The 25,771-nt window shown below is 37.0% G+C and overlaps 1 protein-coding gene across 1 annotated transcript in view; it reads right to left on the reverse strand.

Annotated features, from left to right (window-relative positions):
- The window catches only part of cntn6 (contactin 6), a 141,993-nt gene that overhangs the window by 18,276 nt on the left and 97,946 nt on the right, over positions 1-25,771 (reverse strand). Inside the window, exons 8-13 of the mRNA XM_065279773.2 lie at positions 24,833-25,017; positions 22,415-22,557; positions 21,872-22,001; positions 21,568-21,718; positions 14,909-15,036; positions 1,793-1,965 (exon numbers count right to left, since the gene is read on the reverse strand). Of these exons, the coding sequence (XP_065135845.1) occupies positions 1,793-1,965; positions 14,909-15,036; positions 21,568-21,718; positions 21,872-22,001; positions 22,415-22,557; positions 24,833-25,017 (910 nt within the window). The remainder of the gene's footprint in view (positions 1-1,792; positions 1,966-14,908; positions 15,037-21,567; positions 21,719-21,871; positions 22,002-22,414; positions 22,558-24,832; positions 25,018-25,771) is intronic.

Raw genomic sequence — 25,771 nt, forward strand, 5'->3', positions numbered from 1 at the left:
TTAACCTAGAAAATTTTTATATTTGACCCAACAATGGGTTAAAACAACCCAGCATTTTGGGTTGAAACAACACAGTATAGGTTGAATTATAACCCTGTGCACTCTAAAAAACAAACGGTGCTATATAGCACCAAAACAGTTGCTTTGGATCGTAACGATAGAAGAACCATTTTTAGTGCCATATAGCACCGGTGAAGAACCAGTGAAGCACCAGTGAAGCACCTGTGTAGAACCATATAGTGCTATGTAGAACCATATGTGGTGCTATATGGCCCCTATATGGTTCTACACTGGTGCTTCACTGGTGCTTCACTGGTGCTTCACTGGTTCTTCACTGGTTCTTCACCGGTGCTATATGGCACTAAAATGGTTCTTCTATCGTTACGATCCAAAGCAATTGTTTTGGTGCTATATAGCACCGTTTGTTTTTTTAGAGTGTGGGTTGGGTTCGTCTCTTTCTGACCCCATGCTGGATTGAAAATAACCCAGCATTTTTTTGAGTATACCATGATATTTGCATGGTATTTAAACAACTTAAAGGGATAATTCACCCAAAAAACTATATGTAGTCTCACCCTAATGCCATTTGAACCCCTAATGTCTTTCTTTGCTGTTCTGAACCCAAATGCAGATCTTTTATTTTTTTTTTTTTTTAAGAGAAAGTTTACTTAAATATGAAAATTGAGTCATCATTTATTTACCCTTAAGTTCTTCCAAACCTGCATAAATATCCTTTATAATACAAATGATTTTTTGTAACCAAGATCTGGGGCACCACTGACTTCCATAATAGGATAAATAATACTATGGAAGTGAATGGTGCCCCAGATCTGCATGCTTACAAACATTTTTCAGCAGAATAAAGACATGTATACAGGTTTGGAACAACATGAGGATGAGTAAATGATGACAGAATATTTTTTATCTCTTTAAAGGGAGGGTGCATGATTTTTGAAAAACACAAAAGGAAGTTGGGTACCAAAACACACTTGTAGCCAATCAGCAGTAAGGGGCGTGTCTACTAACCACCATCCTTGCCTGGGTTGTGTATTTGTGGGGCGAGTCTATCAAAAGAAGGTCCAGATTCTATTGGGGTAGGGGCGTGATTGTTTACATGATTTCGTAGGTCAACAGTGGCTTTCAGAGATCATGCACCCCGCCTTTAAGGTGCCAATAAAGGGTGATGTCATAAAAAATTTTTGATTTCCTCAAAAAAGCTTTTAGGTTCTTAAAAGAAAATCTTTAATAGTTTGTAGAAACGTTCTACAGCATCTGTGTTCTGTGGATGTTAAAGGTTACAGTCTGACAAAAACCATTCAGGAGCCTTTATTTTTAAGAGTGCAAGGTAATATTGATGTATTTGTTTGTAGGAGATCTCAGAAATCTTTTATTTCTATAGGTAGGACACGTTTGAAAGACTTTAGAAAACAAATGCCAGTGAAGTAGCAAAGGTCACACTGTCTATATTTGATTGGTTATCCAGCTCTGACTCCTCTAAACACGCATAGACAAGCAATCTATTAGCTGCATTTGATCATTGCTCAAGTTCTCCAAAGAAATGCCTGGATGATCTACGCAGTCGGGGCATGTGGATATCTATTTGAAATTCTCTGTGTGTTAAACAGAGACCACGTAAATCCTGTAATCAGACAGATTTGTGCCTCTATGTTCAGAGAGCATCCCGGTGCCCTTGTGTTAAAGTTCACCTCTTGCTATCTTAGGATTTTAAAACGTAAGAATTCTCAATCCTCTGCTACATTTTACAAGCTTTTCAATATAAAATGAAACCCACCCCTCCGATCATGCCGAAGTGATCGTGTCTGCTGAAATCGATGAGTTTCCCATTGAAGAACCATTTGAATGTGGGGTGCAGAGTTGAGTCTTTAGACACTTCACATGGCAGGACAATACTTTCCCCTACTGTGGCATCCATACTTAATGGAGGGACAGTTATCTTGGTTGGTTCTGTAAAAAAGACAATTTTGAGTGAATTTAAAGGGGCTACAACAGATTTCACACAAGTCTAAATATACAAAAAAATACATTTGAGTCAGATTGTGTATTGCCATACACTTATGAAATGATCAACTTAAACAATTTGAGGTGATTAAGGGGCGGATCACACAGATATTATGGGATTTAAATACTGCCAGGATTCAAAACTGAAAATAAAGCTCTGAAAGGTTGAAATTTAGTGTTCGCAAACTCAAAATCTTACAAAAAAAAGTTTTGCAACATCGAAAAATAAGATTTGCAAGCTTGCAAAATGTAAAAAAATAAAAATATATCTGCAAACATTATGTTGTTTTTGAGATTTCCTTTTTCGGAACCGCAACATCTTTTTTACGATGTTGCGCAAACAATTTTTCAGAGTTTCAAATTTGTCAGTGTTTTCCCACTGTATAGTTTGTTTTCCAGGTTTGAAACCTTGTAAATGGTGATCTGAAAACTGGTGTGCAAATAGGTTAAAAAAAGTTTTGAAACTCTGAAACTGAGGTTTGAAAGGGCGAAACTTATTACATTACATTACATTTGCACTCCTTTGCAGACTATTTTTTCAGAGCTAAGTTTACAACACCCACTTTGCGGAGATACGCCCACAAAGTTGCGAGCTTGCGACTCACGTGATTTGTGGCAGCGTTGTCACGCAGCTCTGCTCTGAAACTCTGAAACTCAGACTGAGCGAAAATGAAGCCTCGCAACCTCACAACTTAAAAAAAAGCGTGGAGGGAGGGCCTTCTGCTCTTGGCCAATGTTTTGCTGTCTGCTGACGTACAGATCCAATCACAAGTCGTATTTACTGGAAAGGTGGGATTGACCGACTTCTCCGCCAATGACGAAAGCGCACAGGATACGCAAACAGGATGCACGGCTCTCTGGCCAGTGGCCACAAATCGGTCAATTAACGCCACTAAACAAACCAATAAACCCATTTTCTTCAATTTCTTTATTAAATAATAAGATTTTAAACATCTGTTTACTCTTGTATTTGTAACTGTGTTGAACTGTGTACCGCTGGTTGCGGTAGCCGAACGGACTGCGTACGTGAGCCGCGAAAGCAGCCCGTTAAAGTAACTAAAGGCGTGAGCCCCGAAAATACATTTCCGCTCTTTTGTATTATTATTCTAAGGTATGTCCTTTCAATCTGGGAAAACTAATCTGTTGCTGATCACCGATGAATTAAAAGGAAATCCGTATTGCTTTAATACATCATTTAACAGCTGAGCTAAGCCTGATTGCTGTACTGTGGCCATTGTGGATCCGTTTTTGATTGTTAATTAAACATGATTGCCCATACGATTATTTTACTTATACTGTATACCCTCCACTTGCATGCTAGCCTAGACTATTTTTATAATAGAAAAAAATCGACCTTATTCTTTTAACCAAAGAAAGGAATGCTGAATGAATGCTTAGGTTCCCTTTTCAACAGTAGATAGATAGATAGATAGATAGATAGATAGATAGATAGATAGATAGATAGATAGATAGATAGATAGATAGATAGATAGATAGATAGATAGATAGATAGATAATTCAAAAACAGAAAACGGCTTACATTAGTAACATTAGTCCGTTATTAACATTAGTCTAAATGCAGTTGCTTTCCTAGCTTAAAATATTATAAACAGCAGCTACGCTAATTATTTACAATCTTTCTAATTCTACAAACTGCTTCAACTAGGTAGGTAACTATAGATTATGCCAGCCCGGCCCCCACTACAGATCCAGCCTCTTATGAAGACCTTAGATGAGCCATCACCTGCGGAGAGATGACGCCAGCCAAGACGAGAACTCAAGATGAGCGCGGATCTGGCCCATATAACTGTCATATTAATAGACATCTTTTTAATCACACGGTAATTACTTTAAAATGCACATTAATTCTGATAATCGTACAGTGTATTTTATGTACTGTATAACGGTGTCATCATATTTAATTAGGGAATTTCTTTTTCAAGCCTAAAACATTTAGGAATTTTAACCCTAAAACATAAGGCAGTGCCTCAGTCAAAGTATAAACAGTAAGACAAATAGGACATGCCTATTTTTATTGGCTGTAAATATTTTGTTATAGCCTGTGTTTTTATTATTTTTGGTTTGTTTTTGAATTTGTTCTAATGCAGCACATAAATTTATAATAAAAGCAAATGAAAAATCAAGCTTTTTATGATCAAAAAGGGAGGCATAGCATCTAAGTACAGCCACTGGAACACACACGCTTATTATTTAAAATCTTTCTAATTATATTACAAACTGCTTTTACTAGTTTGGTAACATTTGGTGGCGTTACATAAAATGACATCGTTACCCAAACCCAACTCTAACCCTAAGGCCAGGCGACAATGTTTTAAAAGAAAAAAGAATGAATCAGAAAAAATTGTAAACTGGCTACTTAAAGTGACATCCTAACGCAAGCACCAAATCTAACCCTAAACCGAAGCACAATGATTTGAAAATAGGAAAAAGCAGTTGAGTAACCAATCCGTGACAATGACACGGAAAAAAGTCTGTGATGTGGCCACGGAAAAATGCGGAGATCCATTATCAAAATATTCCGTGACAATACCACGGAACTTTGTGAGATTTGTAAATGCACAGGGGAATAAAGACACGCCACACATAGTTCAATCAGTTAACCCTGCATGATCTACAAATTAAAAAAAGCATAGAAATTATTAAAATAACGAAAGTATAGCCAGAATTGCCAACTTTGTATTTTTTACCGCAGAAACGAAGAGAGAATTGTATTGCAATAGTTTATTAATTTTAAAGTATGCACTTACATTTATCATTTACAAAACTGCAGTAACTTTTTGTAAAAGTTGTTCACGAAATCCAAATTCACTTTCTTCAAATAGACACAATTGATTTTTGGCAAAAAAAAAAGGAATTTATTTAAAGTAAATATGGATTTTTTTAACAGAAAGTTACAGAAGTTACTCAGTCAGGACTAGTGTGTGATTTTATTTCTTTAGTTATTTAAATAACTTTAATGACAGAGACTTCGGCTTATTATAAGACCAATGGAATAAAATGTTTATTCTTTTAATACATACAGTAACCAATTAGCTATGCTCACTAAAAGTTTTTACAGTGTAAACTAAACATTCATGGGGCTTGTTCCGTTTCTTAAACGTTTTTTTTTCTTTCCACCTAGGATTTCATGAAATAAACAAATAGCCTATGCATATACAGAAATGTCATAACACCTTCCGACAATTGTAGTTTTTTAGAAGCAAAATGATTGCAAGCAACACAGACGCAACAACGCAGAGGCACAATAATACTACTGATGTGATGAAGTCACAGGGTCTATTTTTCAAACTATTCATAGCGGCTTTAAGGAGGCTAAATCATCATGGAAATGAAATAAGCGTATTAGCTTATATGCTATAAAAATTTGTTTGTCATTTTCAAATCACATTTAGTAGCCTAATGTGTCAATATATATTTATATTCTTATCATTTATATGATATATAGGCTAATAATAATAATATTTATAGATAATAAATAACGTCCAACACATGCACAAAGAGCCGCATGTTCGACCTTCATTGAAAACAAATAAATTTCCCCCTCCCCACGATCTTCGTCCTCATCTTCTCAACCTGTATATGCCGTGATTGAACTTGGACATTTTTGCTAACAAATTTCATTGACGTTCATCTTTACTTTTCACTACTTTTCTCTTTTGAGATCCGCTTTCGTATTTTAGAGACATCTCATGAACTCGTCCATTTGACCAAATGACGCAGTTTGCTTATTAAGCATTCAAAACAAGCAGGCCAATTACTGGACACCTTCAGAAATGTTAAGCAATAATGGATATTTTTATTGTATAGACACAATTTTTAATAATGCTAATGGTCATTGATTGCAGGGTTCAGTAAGTGAGAGATTTTCTTGCGCAGGAACTGCATTCACGCACGGACATTCAAAGTAAAGCGATGAGGTGTAATTTTAAAGGGACTAAACTTATTATGCGGTGGTTATTTTTTTCCGGCATCACTGCCCCCCCATATTTTACAAGAATAAATCAGGATATTTATTAGAAATAATGTGTTAGTTAAAATCTTATTTTATTTTATGTATAGGCTAAACCTAAATAATATCTGTACATTTTACACAAAAATATCTGTTAAATTTGGGGACAAACCAAAATAAATGACAACAAATTATTTCTAATATATATATCTAAAATCACCTACTGACATTAAGAGATTTTATTAAGTTTCTTTAGTCTTTTATTTTAGTGATATTTATAAAGCCACTAAATTATTTCTTACAGTGTAGTTTAGGTGTTATAACATTGTATATGACATATTACTTTATTACAAAACATAATGTCTTTCGTTGTGTCACATCACTGTGATATGATTAACAGTTGTCAGCGGCACATTAATGTGTTCCAGTGGCTGTACTTAGATGCTATGCCTCCCTTTTTGATCATAAAAAGCTTGATTTTTCGTTTGCTTTTATTGTAAATTTATGTGATGCATTAGAACAAATTCTGACAAAAACAAACCCGAAATAATGAAAACGCAGGCTACCTAATAACAAATTATTTAACTACTTAAATATTTTTTTTACTGTTTATACTTTGACTGAGGCCTTTGCCTTATGTTTTAGGGTTAAAATCGCTAAATGTTTAAGGCTTGCCAAAAAGATGATGCCGTTATACAGTACATAAAATATACCATACGGTTACCAGAATTAATGTGCATTTTAAAGTAATTACCGTGTGATTAAAAAGATGTCTATTAATATGACAGTTATATGGGCCAGATCCGCGCTCATCTTGAGTTCTCGTCTTGGCTGGCGTCATCTCTCCGCAGGTGATGGCTCATCTAAGGTCTTCATAAGAGGCTGGATCTCTATCTATCTACTTTTGAAAAGTGAACCTAAGCATTCATTCAGCATTCCTTTCTTTGGTTAAAAGAATAAGGTCGATTTTTCTATTATAAAAATAGTCTAGGCTAGCATCCAAGTGCAGGGTATACAGTATAAGTAAAATAATCGTATGGGCAATCATGTTTAGGCTAATTAACAATCAAAAACGCATCCACCACAGTACACACTGTAAAAAATGCTTGTGAAATCTACAGTAATTAACTGTGTTCATGCACAGCAAATAACTGTAATAAAGTTCACAGTGGATTACAGTGCATTCAGTGTGAAATCACAGTAGTGTTTTTAAACTGTAAAAATCACAGTAAAAAGGTATGTGCTGTAGAAAATCACAGTAAATAAAATATCCTCCAAAGATTCACAGTAACCAGCAATGTACTGTAGATACTCACAGTAACCAACATTGTACTGTAGAGACTCACAGTAACCAACATTGTACTGTAGAGACTCACAGTAGGGGTGAGCAGGGGCGAAAGTACAATTTTTCAGAAAAACTTAATTTTAAAAGATAAAGTTTTAGACAGATATATTTTTGCTGTGATCAGTAACTCAAGTGTGGACTATGAATTCCAGGTGAAATTTTGGAAACAAAATGGCCTTAGACTCTGTCAGCAGGGACGAAAGTAACACATAGGTGGCTCAAAAGCAGAACAGAACAAGATAGATTTTTGTGTTACACTTGTTTTTAGTAAATAAACATGACTATGATCTTGTTTATATGTATTTTCGGTCAAATTTTGGTTTCATCAAATGTTTCTAAAGCAACCTGACAGTACAAACTTTAATTTTTGAAAAAAAAACATTTTTAACAGTTTGAACACAATAAAATTAAATCAAATAAAAAAATATACATTTTCAACATAATGCAACAGTATTGGCAGTAGGAGAAGAGTAACAAGTGTTACTTTCATCCCGACAGGAACTCCTGACATTTAAACCCGATTGAGTTTTATTTTTAAAAACTCTGAGAAATCAAACTTCATGATGTGTTACAGCACATTTTACAGTAAATGTATTTAAGTCCAGTCAACAACAATTTTTGTTAGCAACATGCTGATGTCTAATCTTATTCAGGATACTCAAAATAAACTGAAGAAAATTATTTCTTCAATAATCTTTGTTGGGAATTCCTTTTTAAAGTATATTTATTATATTATATTTGAGTATTATGCTAGTAATGACAAATTAGATTTATTTTCTATTTCTTTAAAGGAGAAAGTCACTATGATTATTGTTTTGTCTACAATATGGTACACACAACATTCCATTAAATATGCTACCACACTGAAATAAATTGTAGGTTACACTTAATACTTATACCACTATAAATAAGTTTTCAACTATGTGAACCAACTTTCACTAATTTGCAACTATATCTCAACTAGCTGTCTAACTGTCCTTAGAGTATTAGTAGACTGTTAGGGTTAGGGACGAGGTTAGGGTTAGTGGAATAAGTTGACATGCACCTGCAAAGATACTTATCACAATATCATCACAATAAAGTGTGAATAGATATTAAGCAGACAGTCTACTAATACGGTAAAGATTGGTAGGATAAATAGTTGCAAAGTTACTTATAATTAGTAAAATGTCTAAAGTGGACTATCGAAAAAAAGTGTTACCAAATTGTATTGGCTGACTCGTCATGTTGCTTTGAGTATAATTGGTTAATATGACTGTCATTCAGTAAACTGGCCAATGACTGCTATGTGAGCACTGGTTTAGTTTGAACAAACTAAGGGTGCATCCCAATTCAGGGTCTGGATCCTTTTAAGGCCGCGGACTTTGAAGGCAAGGCTCAATATTTGAAGGCAGCAGCCTCTAAACGCCACGGAGTGAAATGAAATGAGACGGTCTAGCCTACAGGGGCATCACTTGCTTTTCCCGCCCACTACGCTTGTCACTGGGAAACAAAAGCTGAGACCTATCAGACTTTTAAAAATAAATATGGTGGCAGATTTTTTTATTTTACTTTAGAAAATATTCAAACAAATTAGCGTTGCACACCTGAAGTCAATAGATGGGTGCGTAGGATAAGACGACAAAAAGTCTCAAAATATACAAAGAACAATTCCCGCACACTATCTGCTTGCTGAAAAAATGTATTTAATGAAAGTTGCGTTGCAACGTTTCAATCAACTGATCTTCATCAGGCAACATGAAGAGCAACATGATCTTCATCAGTTGCCTGATGAAGATCAGTTGATCGAAACGTTGCAACGCAACTTTCATTAAATACATTTTTTTCAGCAAGCAGATAATGTGCGGGAATTGTTCTTTGTATACTTTAGAAAATATAACACATTGATGCAGATTAAACTATCCAACAGTATGTAAAATTCACCAACCTTAGAAATATACAAAAGCAAAATGCAACACACAACATTGCAGCAATAATATTAATTTACATCACTTAAACATCATTTATAATAGTAAAACAGACACAAGGACCTTTAATTAGCAAAATATACAATTTTATTTAACTACAGTTTTGAATGTTTATTTCAAAATACCCAGACTTCATATTGAATTTTGGGATAGCCAAGGCTGTGAAGGATACATCTATGGATCCTCGGTAGGGCTGTAACGATTTATCGTGCAAATGCGCGTTTTCTCAATTAATGAATTTGCATGAATTACGGTGAAATGCCGCCACATCCAAAAGCCAGGGGGCGCTCTCGTGCAGAAACTAACTTTGTGCCACAGAAGAAGTAGGCTAGCATTGCAAACGCTGTTCCAGGAAATGTCTACAAGAATATTTATATTGCTGTTCTTCAAATAGTTTCAGGTATTTTCATGATAATAAAGAATATTTTGAATGATTTTGAATGATTTTGTTTTATTTTGAATGATTATGATTTTTGATGCATAATCAGGCAGGTCTTTATAATGGGACAAGCTATAGCGTTACAGCCCTAACTCGGAATCAGTGGGGAAAAGGCCACAGTAAGAGGCTTTTATATGAATGAGCCTTCGAATTGTGACAGCCTTCGTCACAGCCCGGTAATGTCATTTGCCTTCAGATACGGCCTTGGAAGGCCACAGCCCCTGAATTGGGATGCACCCAGTATGTCAGTTTAAAGGGCGATTTATAGTCGTGCATAGGTCCGTAGCCTGTGCATAGCTCTGCGTAGCCTGACGCGCACCTCACAAAATTTTTAACAGCGCATCAGATCTACTGACGCGCGTCTATCTACAGCGCGTCAGATTGGTCCTCCCGAACCACTCCCCGTCAGGTAAAAAAAAACTGTGTCATAGGTATTTCCGTTTGTGACGGTGAAAACAAAAATGAGCCAAGTTGAGGAGTGATTTAACTCAAACTGCATCAAAAGTCGATGTTTATTTACTTCCATCATTACTGGTCTTCTCAAATTATACACAACAAGTTGCTGTTTCTTCCTTCGTTTGTGGGTTAACTTGCTTAGCTTCTTCTTCTGTGACTTCTTTTGCTGCTAAAATATTTTGGTAGGCTAATAGATACTTTAAACAGTATTACACTGAAATCATCTTGGCCATATGCTGGTGAGACATGAAAACACATAAGCCCTCTGAATGGAGAGCAGTCATGCCCATTAGAGTTTTACCAGTGGCTAAACCTGCACACAGGAAATAAAATTGCACAGTTTCATCAAAGTGAAGTGTGTATAAATAACTTAATAAATAACTTTGTTCACATATATGATACATAATCTATTGGAAAAGGTCCATTGTTTGGAGTCATGTTTTGGGGATTCACTTAAACATCTGATAACTAGACCACTCAAAGCTGATATTATTTCGTACTTAAATGTCAATACAGGCACGTTTAATGTAAATTAAACAATAATGTGTTTAAGCATGTTGAAAAGAATTAAACATAAATTCTAACTTTTAGTAAATCTTGTAAATATGTTTATTCATACTGTAGGATCCAGTAGATTACTAGCAATTTAAATGAAAACAGCTTTTCAATCTCTTAACATTGTCTGTTGTGGTATGGTTTCACTGACCTTTTTGGGCATATTTTAATGTTACTTATACACTGTAAAATTAGGATTCTGAATTTAGAATCATTTTTAGAATCAATGGTTGTGTTGTGCACTAGAACTATTTATTTTGGAGTGAAAATATTGTAGACATAAATTTGTTTTGCATTTCAGTTATTATACTTCACAGTAATATTGTGTTTAATAAAAATTGGAGGAAACTTGAAGTGTACTTTTGATTTATAATTAATGATTTTGTTTTATTTAAAGATTGTCCTGTATATCTACAAAACTGAATTATATTTAGATATTTTTAGATTGTAACAAAAGTTTAAGATGTTTTAAGATACATTTCTTGGGAATTCATACTTTTACATCCAAATTAAAATGTTATTTTACAAATGTTAGCATGCATTTATTGAATGTATTTGACTGTAAAAAAAATTTTTTAATTTAGTACATATCTGTGAAATAGTAGCATTTTCCCTCAAATCAGAAAACTTATTGTATTGTTTTGTAATTTAGCATATTTAAATTAGATCATTAACGTTGTGACGTGATCACACAAGATACATGTTTTACCACTCATTATATTGTGACTTATGTATATTTGAGTTTAAATTAGTTTTATATGTTTTCTTAGCCATTTTATCCTTTTGCTATTTTATGTGTGTATGTCTTTTATTTTGCTTCGTCTGCCTGTCATGTGAGGGGTCACATGACATGGAACTTTGTATAAAAGGAAGGAGCAGGAGCACATGGTTAGCTGACGCTATAGCTAAAACAAGCGGTTGCTGGGTTGTGGAGTTTGTGTATTTGGGCTTACCTGTCCAGTTACGTTTTATGGACTTTGGATATCACTTTCTTGGATTTTATATACACAGTGGAAACTTTGCACATTTGGACTTTTAACACGCTTGGACTTTTATATTGTTTTAGATTTGCTTTTTTGTATTTCCTTCTTTTAACAGTCTTGAGTTTTTAAATAATTGTAACTCAACCTTTAAGGCTGGCCGTTACAACTTTATTTTAACATTGATGAATGTTTACAGAAAATAACTAACCAATCGAATGCTGTAGGGAAAACCAAAATGAACTATATATTAAAAACATATAATCTCTGCTTAGTTACTTGTCAATGACTGCCAGTAAATTACTGTGGAAAAAAATCACAGTAGTTACCTGGCGGCCATTGACAATAGTAATTTACTGTAGAAAAGAAATCACAGTAGTTAACTGGCAGCCATTGACAAGTAACTTACTGTGGAAAAGAAATCACAGTATTTAACTGGCAGCCATTGACAAGTAACTTACTGTACGGAAAAATCACAGTAGTTAACTGGCAGCAATTGACAAGTAACTTACTGTACGGAAAAATCACAGTAGTTAACTGGCAGCAATTGACAAGTAACTTACTGTACGGAAAAATCACAGTAGTTAACTGGCAGCAATTGACAAGTAACTTACTGTACGGAAAAATCACAGTAGTTAACTGGCAGCCATTGACAAGTAACTTACAGTACGGCTAAATCGCAGTATTTAACTGGCAGCAATTGACAAGTAACTTACTATAGAAAAAAAACACAGTAGTTAACTGGCAGCAATTGACAAGTAACTTACTGTGCTTTTTCTAAAGTAAGTTACTTGTCAATTGCTGCCAGTTAATTACTGTGAATTTCACAATATGTTTTTTACAGTGCAGCAATCAGGCTTAGCTCAGCTGTTAAATGATGTATTAAAGCAAAACGGATTTCCTTTTAATTCATCGGTTATTATCAGCAACAGATTAGTTTTCCCAGATTGAAAGGACATACCTTAGAATAATAATACAAAAGAGCGGAAATGTATTGTCGGGACTCGGGGCTCAGTTACTTTAACGGGCTGCTTTCGCGGCTCACGTACGCAGTCCGTTCGGCTACCGCAACCAGCGGTACACAGTTCAACACAGTTACAAATACAAGAGTAAACAGATGTTTAAAATCTTATTATTTAATAAAGAAATTGAAGAAAATGGATTTATTGGTTTGTTTAGTGGCGTTAATTGACCGATTTGTGGCCAGAGAGCCATGCATCCTGTTTGCGTATCCTGTGCGCTTTCGTCATTGGCGGAGAAGTCGGTCAATCCCACCTTTCCAGTAAACACGACTTGTGATTGGACTGTACGTCAGCAGACAGCAAAACATTGGCCAAGAGCAGAAGGCCCTCCCTCCACGCTTTTTTTTATGTTGTGAGGTTGCGAGGCTTCATTTTCGCTCAGTCTGAGTTTCAGAGTTTCAGAGCAGAGCTGCGTGACAACGCTGCCACAAATCACGTGAGTCGCAAGCTCGCAACTTTGTGGGCGTATCTCCGCAAAGTGGGTGTTGTAAACTTAGCGCTGAAAAAATAGTCTGTAAAGGAGTGCAAATGTAATGTAATGTAATAGGTTTCGCCCTTTCAAACCTCAGTTTTCAGAGTTTCAAAACTTTTTTTAACCTATTTGCACACCAGTTTTCAGATCACCATTTACAAGGTTTCAAACCTGGAAAACAAACTATACAGTGGGAAAACACTGACAAATTTGAAACTCTGAAAAATTGTTTGCGCAACATCGTAAAAAAGATGTTGCGGTTCCGAAAAAGGAAATCTCAAAAACAACATAATGTTTGCAGATATATTTTTATTTTTTTACATTTTGCAAGCTTGCAAATCTTATTTTTCGATGTTGCAAAACTTTTTTTTGTAAGATTTTGAGTTTGCGAACACTAAATTTCAACCTTTCAGAGCTTTATCTTCAGTTTTGAATCCTGGCAGGATTTAAATCCCATAAGATATCACGTTTATGGCAGTGGCAGGCACGTTTTATTAAAGGGGCACTCCACTTTTTGGAAAATATGCTCATTTTCCCGCTCCCCCAGAGTTAAACATTTAATTCTTACTGTTTTGGAATCCATTCAGCTGATCTCCGGGTCTGGCACTAGCACTTTCAGCATAGCTTAGCACAATCCATTGAATCTAATTAGACCATTGCGCTAAAAAATAACCAAAGAGTTTCAATATTTTTCCTATTTAAAACTTGACTCTTTTGTAGTTACATCGTGTACTAAGACTGACGGAAAATTAAAAGTTGCAATTTTCTACACAGATATGCCAAGGAACTACACTTTTATTCTGGCGCAATAATCAAGGACTTTGCTGCCGTAACATGGCTGCAGGAGGCGCAATGATATTACGCAGCAGCTGAAAATAGTCCCCATAGTAACTTTCAATAGCATGGGACTATTTTCGGGCAGTGTGTAATATCATTCCGCCTCCTGCAGCCATGTTACAGCAGGAAAGTCCTTAATTATTACGCCAGAATAAGAGTATAGTTCCCAGCCATAACGGCCTAGAAAATCACAACTTTTAATTTTCTGTCGGTCTTAGTACACGATGTAACTACAGAAGAGTCAAGTTTTAAATAGGAAAAATATCCAAACTCTTTGCTCTCCAAGCGTTTGGCGTGATCGGACCCAAAGTTGCTTACATCACGGCACAACACCTATCCTGGACCATTTGGTGGACTGTGTTGAAGGGTTTATATGACATTTTTAAAGAAAGCCAGCTTGGTCAGGCTAGGAAACCATCTTGAACCAAGACTACAAAGTTAATGTAAAATTAAGCCGACATACACAGAAAGCCATTTTTATCCATGCAACCCTGGGATTAAACAATAACTCCATTAGTTAGTAAAGGATGAAAATCCTAAAAAAAAACTCGCATCAGCAGCATATTTTTAATTAAACATGCAGAACGTGGCTGGGTGCAGAAAATCTGCTCCCGGTGCTGTGGACGGCTTAGGATTTCTTCACACCAGTGGTTGGACCAATAACTCACAGATGACAAAAGCCCGGATGAGTTATACCTCTGTCAAACCACCAGGAACATAAAACAACTATATATTTCATTATCAATTTCATGCTTGAGCTGCCCACGTTTTTCCTCATCCGACTTTAAGGTATCCGCTTAGAACCATGAGAAATGTGTTGTTTGTGAAATGTGAAAGGTGCTTTACCTTTGACCACTAAAGCGCCGGAACTGCTGGATGTACCGAAAGGGTTTTTGGCCACGCAAGTGTACCGGCCTGCATCGGATTTGGTAACGTTGGCGATCCTCAGGGTGCCGTCCTCTAAGATGGTTCGCCTGAATAAATCAAAATGAAAATGGGTTGATACCATGTTGGCATAATACAAATCTAAAGATAGAGAACCCAAGTTAAAATGTACTTTTAAAAGCATAAAACAAGCAATGACAAGGTTGTGGGTTTGACTCCCATACAGGTTGACACAATGGTAACAAATTGGTCCATGGGGAGCTGTCACTAGGGGAGTACCCTTAAAAATAGTCCTAAAATGTATACATTTGGTAACAATATGTACCTTTGAGGTACCAATATGCACTCTTTGGTACCAGTATGGACCACTGAGCTACTATTATGACCTCATTAGGTGTAAAGGTGGACTTTTTGAAACTGTCCACCACTGCAGCTACAGATTTTTTACCATTTTCTGATGCAAGCTGATTAAATTTAAACTTTAAAAGCACTATGAACTGCATCATTAAAGCAAGTGACTGCAAAAATACACTCACCTAAAGGTTTATTAGGAACACCTGTTCAATTTTTCATTAATGCAGTTATCTAATCAACCAATCACATGGCAGTTGCTTCAATGCATTTAGGGGTTTGGTCCTGGTCAAGACAATCTCCTGAACTCCAAACTGAATGTCAGAATGGGAAAGAAAGATGATTTAAGCAATTTAGAGCGTGGCATGGTTGTTGTTGCCAGACGGGCCGGTCTGAGTATTTCACAATATGCTCAGATACTGGGATTTTCACGCACAACCATTTCTAGGGTTTACAAAGAATGGTGTGAAAAGGGTAAAACATCCAGTATGCGGCAGTCCTGTGGGCAAAAATGCCTTGTTGATGCTAGAGGTCAGAGGAGAATGGGCCAATTGAAAGACTGATTCAAGCTGATAGAAGAGCATCTTTGAATTAAATAATCACCTGTTACAACCGAGGTATGCAGCAAAGCATTTATGAAGCCGCAACACGCACAACCTTGAGGCGGATGGGCTACAACAGCAGAAGACCCCCACTACAAATAGGAAAAAGAGGCTACAATTTGCACGAGCTCACCAAAATTGGACAGTTGAAGACTGGGAAAACGCCTGGTCTGATGAGTCTCGATTTCTGTTCAGACATTCAGATGGTAGAGTCAGAATTTGGCGTAAACAGAATGAGAACACGGATCCATTATGCCTTATTCCCACTGTGCATCGTTTAAATGCCACAGCCTACCTGAGCATTGTTTCTGACCATGTCCATCCCTTTATGACCACCATGTACTCATCCTCTGATGGCTACTTCCAGCAGGATAATGCCACAAAGCTTGAATCATTTCAAATTGGTTTCTTGAACATGATAATGAGTTCACTGTACTAAAATGGCCCCCCACAGTCATCAGATCTCAACCCAAAGAGCATCTTTCGTACCCTGGATGTGCATCCCACAAATCTCCATCAACTGCAAGATGCTATCCTATCAATATGGGCTAACATTTCTAAAGAATGCTTTCAGCACCTTGTTGAATCAATGCCACGTAGAATTAAGGCAGTTCTGACGGCAAAGGGGGGCCAAACACAGTATTAGTATGGTGTTCCTAAAAATCCTTTAGGTGAGTGTATACACATAGTATTTTTCAAAACTATTCAAATCTATTTCAGACCGAAAAACAAAAGCTATCCAAGCCTTTATCTCTATGGTTGTCTTCTTTTCTTAAGAAGAGAGAAGAAATCATTTAAAAGGAGGAAACATCAATCAAGTGGCCGAGATTTTCAGCAGGATAGGGTCAGTCAATCTTTTAGGCAACATTCACCGGGTAAACATTGCGATATTAAGGACAGGAATGTAAAAGAGGGGCTGAATCATGCCGGACTGAATCCTTACCTGTGGCCTTATCATTGTCCAACATGTGCAAGATGCTATCGGCGCATTAAAAGCCGTTTCTGAAAAGGCAATATGAGCAGGTTTGAATGTGGAGCTGGTGCTCCTCTAGAAGCTTGTCTGGATTATGAAAGGGAACATGTGAGGAGATGCTGATAGCGTCTGATTGAAATGCTAAACTGCTTTGAGTTTGATCTGTATTTGCAACGGCACAAGCAAACCAGATTGTATTACTTGACATGCTTGATTCTGATTGGTCAGTTGTAGTATTGGTTTTCTCTTGTCAAATATTTATAGCTCTGGTTTTCTACATTTCGCTAGTTTAATGTACAGTCTCCTTGTCCAGCTTTTATTTTGAATGGCAGACGTAATATTAACTCTTACTTATTTGGGACACTGATACAGAATTTTTTATTGAGGCCTTGCAATAGATCAAATTCTCAAGAAGCATGGTCTGCTTTGATGTACGTCAAGAACTAATAAAGCCCAGCCTTTAATATGTGAGAAAGGAATGGAAGATAAATAAATACAGCAATGCAAATATATAATGCAGAGATGTTTGGATCTGCTATGACCTTCTCCAAGAGCAAATCAAACAGGAACGCCAGCTCCTGAAATCAAACTATTTTTAAAAAATAAATATGTATTTACCATGGCTCAGAAAACATGCCTCGCGTCGAGAGCTTTACTCTTGATTTATCGACAAAAATATCAAATGCTGAGCGATATAAGCGAGCCGACCAGATGACCTGTGGGCAATGGGCTGCAAAACCAATAGGGGAAAAAAGGAGGGCTATCTGCTTACAGAACGAAACTTCTGACCACACAGAGCCACATTTATATTTGCGTCAAGACATGATGGCTTTGTAATCCGTCTCTGATCCTTCCTTTCCTGACTGCCCTGTGGAATACGATGACTAATCGATGCTTCTCCCTGCATGCTGGTGCACGTCCAGAGAATAGCGGAGGAGACGACGACACATGAACTCGGAAGTGTGAGATTGGGAACGCAGTTTAAGATCGACACCGGCAGCACTGCGCTCGCACCTCTTCGAACCAAATCACAGTGTAATTACAGAAAGCATACAGGTTTTTCAGAGACGGGTTTCACGTATATACTGTATTTACCCACAATGCATTTCTCTTAACTGACCTTGGTGTAGATTTTAGTGCACGTTCATGATAGAAACAAAGACTTGCTCTTATAGAATTAGGGTTAATTTCAGGGATAACCCCGCTTCTAAATTACAAGTGTGAAACACCACTTAACCCAGGGTTAAAAGCGGGGCTTAGAACAAAGATAACCCAGGGTTAACCGCAGTGTGAAAAGTAATAAATACGATAATAAATATGAAATATAAACGTTAACCCAGGGTTAAGGAATGCAAAGTGTGAAACCTCAGCTTCTGAATAACCAGGGTTATCTTTTAACCCCTGGTTAAGTATGAACAGTGTGAAACAGATAACTCAGGATTCTGTTAACCTGGGGCTTAGAATATCCCTGGGTTAACTATTTCAAGTGTGACAAGTCCTAATGTGTACCTCAAGTATCTTATTCAACCAAATACATGAAGTGTTTAATTCAACGGTCACAGTTTTGTGAACGAAGAGAGACGGGGCTATCAGATGCCATAAAAGAAAAATTCACCCGAGGAGTCGATTGTACCTCAGTCTGACAGTGACTGAGCTCATGTTGACCAAAACAGATAACACTGACATTAAAAGAACAATGTTCAAATTGATTTTGAACAATGTACTATGCATTTTGACGTAAAATGTAAGTGTTCAGTTTGGGACGATACTCTTCAAAAATTCTAACACTAGACGGATGAGTACATCGTTTAAGTGCACAGTGTGTAGTATGTAATTTGAGACACAGCTTAGAGCGCACTGCGTGAACTACTGTACCCCCAATGCAATGCATTTATATCAAGTTGACCTTTAATTTCTAAAGTGACAAATGAACCAGAAGCAACATCAATCACAATTCACCTCCTTGACTGTTTGACAAGTTAAAAGTGCAAACTAACCATATATTATTTTGGCATGTAAACTAGATGAAATGCAGTTTAGGAAAGTCATTAGAAACATTTATTGTTGGATATTTCCTAGTTTCACACAGCATGAAAGAAACAGTAGACAGTATGCTCACTATGTAGTCAGCAGTATGCTTGAGTTCTATGCAAACATTGAGAGCCTTTCTCGGCGCAAGACAGTATCTGTAATACAGTCTCGCACCTCTTATCTCACTTCCTTTCCCTTCGACAAGCCTGCTTACTCCGACTTTCACTCACCCCCCCCCCTCCTCTCGTCCGCTCCCCTTCTCCCTCATCCAATAATCACATCGTTCCACCGAGACCCCGGCCAGCATCAGTCAGTCATGGCATGTGTGTTCTCTCTTAGGTCCAGATGGACCACAGTGCACGGAGCGAGATCCCATTGGTTATCGCTCCATCCCCATCCATTACTGGAGATCATACACTCTTCCCTCCTGCCACCTGTTCTGACATGGCCATGCTAGAATGATTCTGTCCTATAGAAACCCCACAGGAAAGCATCACAAGCAGCGGTATATTAATTAGTGTTCCACCAGGCGCTCGCTCTTGTGTGAAAGTGCCATCGGAAAATATGTTGGTTTTGAATGTGCAACATCTGTGCCTCGACAGTATAAACACAACAAAAAGATATGTTTGAATACAAATATGAAAAATCGTTGGGTGGTAGAGGGTGATTAGGAAAATAGTGTTGACTGTTCGCTAATAATTGCAATCTTATGGTAAAAAGAAAGGTTCTTAAAATTTCCAAATGACAACATTTGTACTCACATTTTGTCTAACCCAGTGCAAGCCAAGTAAACCAAGTTCTTACATTAAAATGCCTTTAAAGGTTTTCTTTAAGGGTCTGCTGTTGTGGTGGATAACTAGCAATGACAATGATTTTGAAATCTTACCATGAGGTATTCTGGTACTGCAATTAAACTTCATTCATACAATTTTTCTAAAAGAAAATTTATGTGTTTTCCACCATATTTTGCAATAAAAAGTTTAGGAACCCTTGGGCTAGACTACAAGCAATCAAATGTTCAACTTATTATCAGTCATCTGTCTGCAAACAATACAAGCTGCATTTGCAGGGTCATTTATTTTAATATTATTCTACACTTTCAGAGAAAAGGTACAAAAATTGTCCACGGGATGGTATAAAAGATCCTAATATGTACCATTCCGGTGCATATAAGTACCTTAGAGGTACCAATGTCTATCACTAAGGTATCAATGTGTACCACTAAGGTACCAATGTGTTCCACAAAGGTACCAATGTGTATCACTAAGGTACCAATGTGTTCCATTAAGGCACCAATGTGTACCACTAAGACACCAATGTCTATCACTAAGGCACCAATGTGTACCACTAAGGTACCAATGTGTACCACTAAGACACCAATGTGTACCACTAAGGTACCAATGTGTACCACTAAGACACCAATGTCTATCACTAAGGTACCAATGTGTATCACTAAGGTACCAATGTGTTCCATTAAGGCACCAATGTGTACCACTAAGACACCAATGTCTATCCCTAAGGCACCAATGTGTACCACTAAGGTACCAATGTGTACCACTAAGACACCAATGTCTATCACTAAGGTACCAATGTGAACCACAAAGGTACCAATGTGTATCACTAAGGCACCAATGTGTACCACTAAGACACCAATGTGTACCACTAAGACACCAATGTCTATCACTAAGGTACCAATGTGTACCACAAAGGTACCAATGTGTACCACAAAGGTACCAACGTGTATCACTAAGGTACCAACATGTACCAATAAGGTACCAATGTGTATCACTAAGGTACCAATGTGTTCCATTAAGGCACCAATGTGTACCACTAAGCACCAATGTGTATCACTAAGGTATCAATGTGTATCACTAAGGCACCAATGTGTACCAAGACACCAATGTCTATCACTAAGGCACCAATGTGTATCACTAAGGTATCAATGTGTATCACTAAGGCACCAATGTGTACCACTAAGGCACCAATGTGTACCACTAAGACACCAATGTCTATCACTAAGGTACTAATGTGTTCCACTAAGGCACCAATGTGTACCACAAAAGGTACCAACGTGTATAACTAAGGTAACATGTACCAATAAGGTACCAATGTGTTCCACTAAGGCACCAACGTGTACCAAAATAGGTACCAACATGTATCACTAAGGTACCACCGTGCACCAATAAGGCACCAATGTGTATCACTAAGGCACCAATGTGTACCACTAAGACACCAATGTCTATCACTAAGGTATCAATGTGTTCCACTAAGGCACCAATGTGTACCACAAAAGGTACCAATGTGTATCACTACGGTACCAATGTGTAACACTAGGTTACCAGTGTCTATCACTAAGGTAGCAATGTGTACCACTAAAGAACCAATGTGTACCACTGAGGTACCAATGTGTACCTTTGAGCCCCAGTGACAACCTTCGTACCTTCTTGTACCTTTGTTTCTGAGAGTGTATATAAAAATGGCCCTAGTGAGCCCTAGTGACTTGATGCTGCAGTGCAGTATACACAAATCAGATCCTAAGGTGTCTCTAAGAAGTTCGGTCTCAAAGCCGAACTTCTGCAGTGCAAACAAACCTCAGGGCCCGACAGGAGTCAGAGCGGCTCATTTTGCACTTTACATTAGTGACCGGTCTGCTGACCCCTTACCTTTTGCCGTCTTTCAGGAACTCGCTGCCTTTTCTCCAGGAGTAGGAAGCTCTGGGGGATGCGTGTGGGCGGCACTCGATGATAGCCTCTCCGCCTCTCTGGATCAGCGTGGTCTTCCTCAATGGGTTTTTAGAGAAGTCCGGAGGAGACGCTGAGGGACGAGATACATTTTTAGGTAAAAAGATTATAAGTGTCTAACTATCAATAAATATCTCTGACAGTAATATTAAGTAGTCAGTATCATATCATCATATATCAATATCAACACAATATAAAATTATTTTATAAATGGAAAGATGCTTACCGACAACTTTGAGCTCAGCACTAGCATATATGATGCCATTCTCATTTTCTGCCAAGCACTGGTACATCCCAGAATCCATCAGGTCTATGTTAGAGATGGTTAACCTGCCACCATCAACATGAATTCTGTCCTGAGCATAAACAAAACTTTCAGGACAACTAAACATAACACTGAATTCAAGGTTTTGTCATTTAAAGAATTTGCATATCCTTAGGAAGTGATTGGAATGCACGGATTGATGGATACATAGATGAACCAATCGATAAATGGATGTTAGACTCGTTATGTACATTACTGTACATACCATAAACATGAGAAAGCAGACAAACTTTCTAACAACGTACTGTAGGTCAGCTGGAGGTCTTCAAACTTATAAATGTATGTATATACAGCATATACAAGCATACAGAACATATTTTAATACAGTGCTCCCTTGCAGTGACCATAATGAAGCGAGAGAGCATAATCTGTTTAACATACCCAAACATCTTTTCATGTTATACAATAAGCAAGAGATTTCGTTATGCCAATTAGCATTCTCACCTCAGAGATTAAAGGATGTCCATTCTTGAGCCATCTGTAAACAGGCTGCGGTTTTCCATTAGCCTTGCATTCCCAGCGAAGATCTGCATCAATAGCCTTGTTTGCATCAAAGAGTGTCTGTGACCACTGCAGGTGCTCCACATCTGTAAGAACCGCATTACATTCATAAAGCAAAAAGCACCGGTCTGCATACTGTCTTATCCAACACAATGTTTCTCCTGCCTCTTCAATGCAACGCACTGCAACAATGATGAAATAGTAATGTGTTTTATAAAGCACCAAAGAATTAGGTTACTTGGTACACATTAATTCCGGATGATTTTATGTGAGCCCTCCTGCAGTGCATATATTCTGGGGTTTCTGTGCAGACTAAATAACGTCCACTACACCCATTCTAATTAGTTTTAGCCTCGGAGACTGACAATAAAATCTATTCTTTCATTATTTATTATTTACCACAGGTTGCCGTGTGATCTGTTATCTGACTCATTAAAAATTTAAATTTCTCTTATTGATTCTCCTGCGGTAAAGGTGACGGCCGACAAAATGCTGCATGGATGGGAGAGATATAAAATGTAGGAAAAAGTGCACTGCACTTTTATGGAAAGGTTATAAAGTTCTTCATTCTTCTCTTCACAAGTCATGTTTAACCTTTCGCTTCAAGAGGCCAAACTAAATATCATCCAAGCTGTTTTATCACCTTTTATTTTATGTCAAGTTTTTTTCAAAGTTGTTATCTAAAAATGTTTTACTGTACATCTATAAACAATTTTAAAACTTGATTTGTGTGATTGTTTTTTTCATACACATAAAAAACCTTTAAAAAGGCCCTAATATTGATCAGATATACAGTACAGGTATACATTTGGTACCTTTGTGGTACTATAATGCACTTTTGGTACCAATATGTACCTTTATGTACCCAATATGAACTCTTTAGGTGCAAAGGTGTACCCAGTGAAAGCAATTTTACCATTGCATACATAATAACATTCAGGCCCGGATTGGCCATAGGGAGGACCGGGAGAATTCCCGGTGGGGGGGTCTGTTTTTTTACCACAAGGGCTGGTGTTGTCATGCCACCGGGTTAATAATTGCTGTCCGTATAGGCTGCCAGCACTCACAGCAGCCCCACTAGCGTATTTACTGGTGAAAGATGTCCCCGCCACTTTATGCCCAAGTTGATTGTATCCCGAGTCCCAACCACTTATTGGAAGAATTCTTGCATTAGGGTCCATTAAGATCAAAAACGCATTGAAAACGAAGGACGTGCTGTTTTCTTCTGCTTTCAAACACTAAACACGAGTTTTGTTTCAGACGCGTCTATATTTGAGTGCGCTTGTCGCGCGTCTAGATTTAAAATAAACTTGAGCGTGCCTTGATACGAATGGCCGCTAAAAGGAAAAGGATCTACAAATCGTATTTAAAAAAATATATAGATGTAACTCATAGATGTAACAATGAGTTGTCTATGAATAGACATTAGTCATAATTTATTGCAAGAGGAATAACAACTATTTGATGCCAAATTCATCAGTTTATTGGAAAAAAGTAAGTTTATATAAATATGACGTTTTCTTAAGTAAAACTAAATTAAATTTTTTAAATATGTACACAATGTAGGCCTTCCTTAAGTTATTTGGCAATATACACTAAGTAGTAAAAAAACAAAATAAGGATGTTTTTTCCATCTGTTTCCCTGCATACTTGATAAATCTTTTTAAATTGTACATCAGGGGTTTCCAAACTTTTTCAACCCAACAGGTTATCACAAGACCCACCATTTTTTTTAGGAATAGAAATATAGTGGAAAACACAAACACATTTTTTTCCTTTCAGTAGTTTTTTTTTAAGTTTACTTGAGTAACATTAAAATGTCTTATGGTAGAGCTGCATGAGGATGGCAAAAATCATAATTGTTTAGGCTATTTGCACTGAATTGGGAATAATATATATGAAAAATACAACGAATTTGCAAGGCTGTAGAGAGCAGTGCACTATTTCAGACTTATATGCTACGAAGGATTTAATTATATTATTTTAATATAGTTAGTCGTGAACTAAAATGGGCCGATCTAAGGCATGAAACTCCAGGGCTGAAAATGAGTCCCACTCTGGCCCTGATAACATAAAAAAAAATGTTTATGTAATATTTGAATATATTAAATCTGATTATTTCTTTTCTTATCACCATGCTGTAGAAAAAGATTATTTTACTTTTTGGGTCGCACAATTTTAAGAAATGTTATTTTACTTAAAATGTAATTTTTTTATTAGTAATGTGACCAATTTCAATCCTGTTTGTGAAAACTACAGCACACAAATTTCAGAACTGCATAAAACCACCCAGTTTCTAGTTCAACCCAACAACCTGAACATTTGGCTACAGTGTGTGCTTAAGTGTGTATTCAACCGTACTTTGAAAGACAAGACGTCCTTTTGCAACACTGCGTCCTTTTGCATTTTCCGCCACACATTCATAAAGTCCGGCATCCTCCGGACGGAAATAGGGAATCTCTAAAACCCCATTTGAGTGATTTATCTTCATCTTTCCTGGGAAGGGGCTTCCGTCCGCTCTCCTCCAAGAGATTGAAGGCACTGGACTGAGAAAAGCCAAAAAAAGAGATTAGAATAAAACTGCACAAAGATTAATGTTTTAAATGTTGCAATTATACATAAAAGTATAAAATGAATTAGTCACTGGTGAAATGTATGTTTCATACTTAAATGGGACATTTCAAAAGATTTTTTAAGATGTCAAATAAATCTTTGGTGTCCCCAGAGTACATATGTGAAGTTTTAGCTCAAAAATATCATATAGATAATTATTATAGCATGTTAAAATTCACTTTGTAGGTGTGGGCAAAAATGTGCCGTTTTGGGTGTGTCCTTTAACATGCAAATGAGCTGATCTCTGCACTAAATGGCAGTGCCGTGGTTGGATAGTGCAGATTAAGGGGCAATATTACCCCCTTCTGACATCACAAGGGGAGCCAAATTTCAATGACCTATTTTTTCACATACTTGTGAAGAATGGTTTACCAAAACTAAGTTACTTGGTTGATCTTTTACACATTTTCTAGGATGATAGAAGCACTGGGGACCCAATTATAACACTTAAACATGGAAAAAGTCAGATTTTCATGATATGTCCCATTTAATAAAGTATAGAATTTGTAATTTAGGCTACACATTTGACAGATAATTTTATCCAAAGCATTTTTTTTTTTTTTGCATTTTCAAACCCACGACCTTGCATTTCTAGCACAAGTCATGGTAGACTTTTATATTTCCAAACGGTGTAGGATGTGATTGATGTTTGAAGACTGGCAATGGCCTAGTTGTCGAAATAACACG

The sequence above is a fragment of the Paramisgurnus dabryanus genome, chromosome 7 (genome assembly GCF_030506205.2).
Source record: "Paramisgurnus dabryanus chromosome 7, PD_genome_1.1, whole genome shotgun sequence".
NCBI lineage: Eukaryota > Metazoa > Chordata > Actinopteri > Cypriniformes > Cobitidae > Paramisgurnus > Paramisgurnus dabryanus.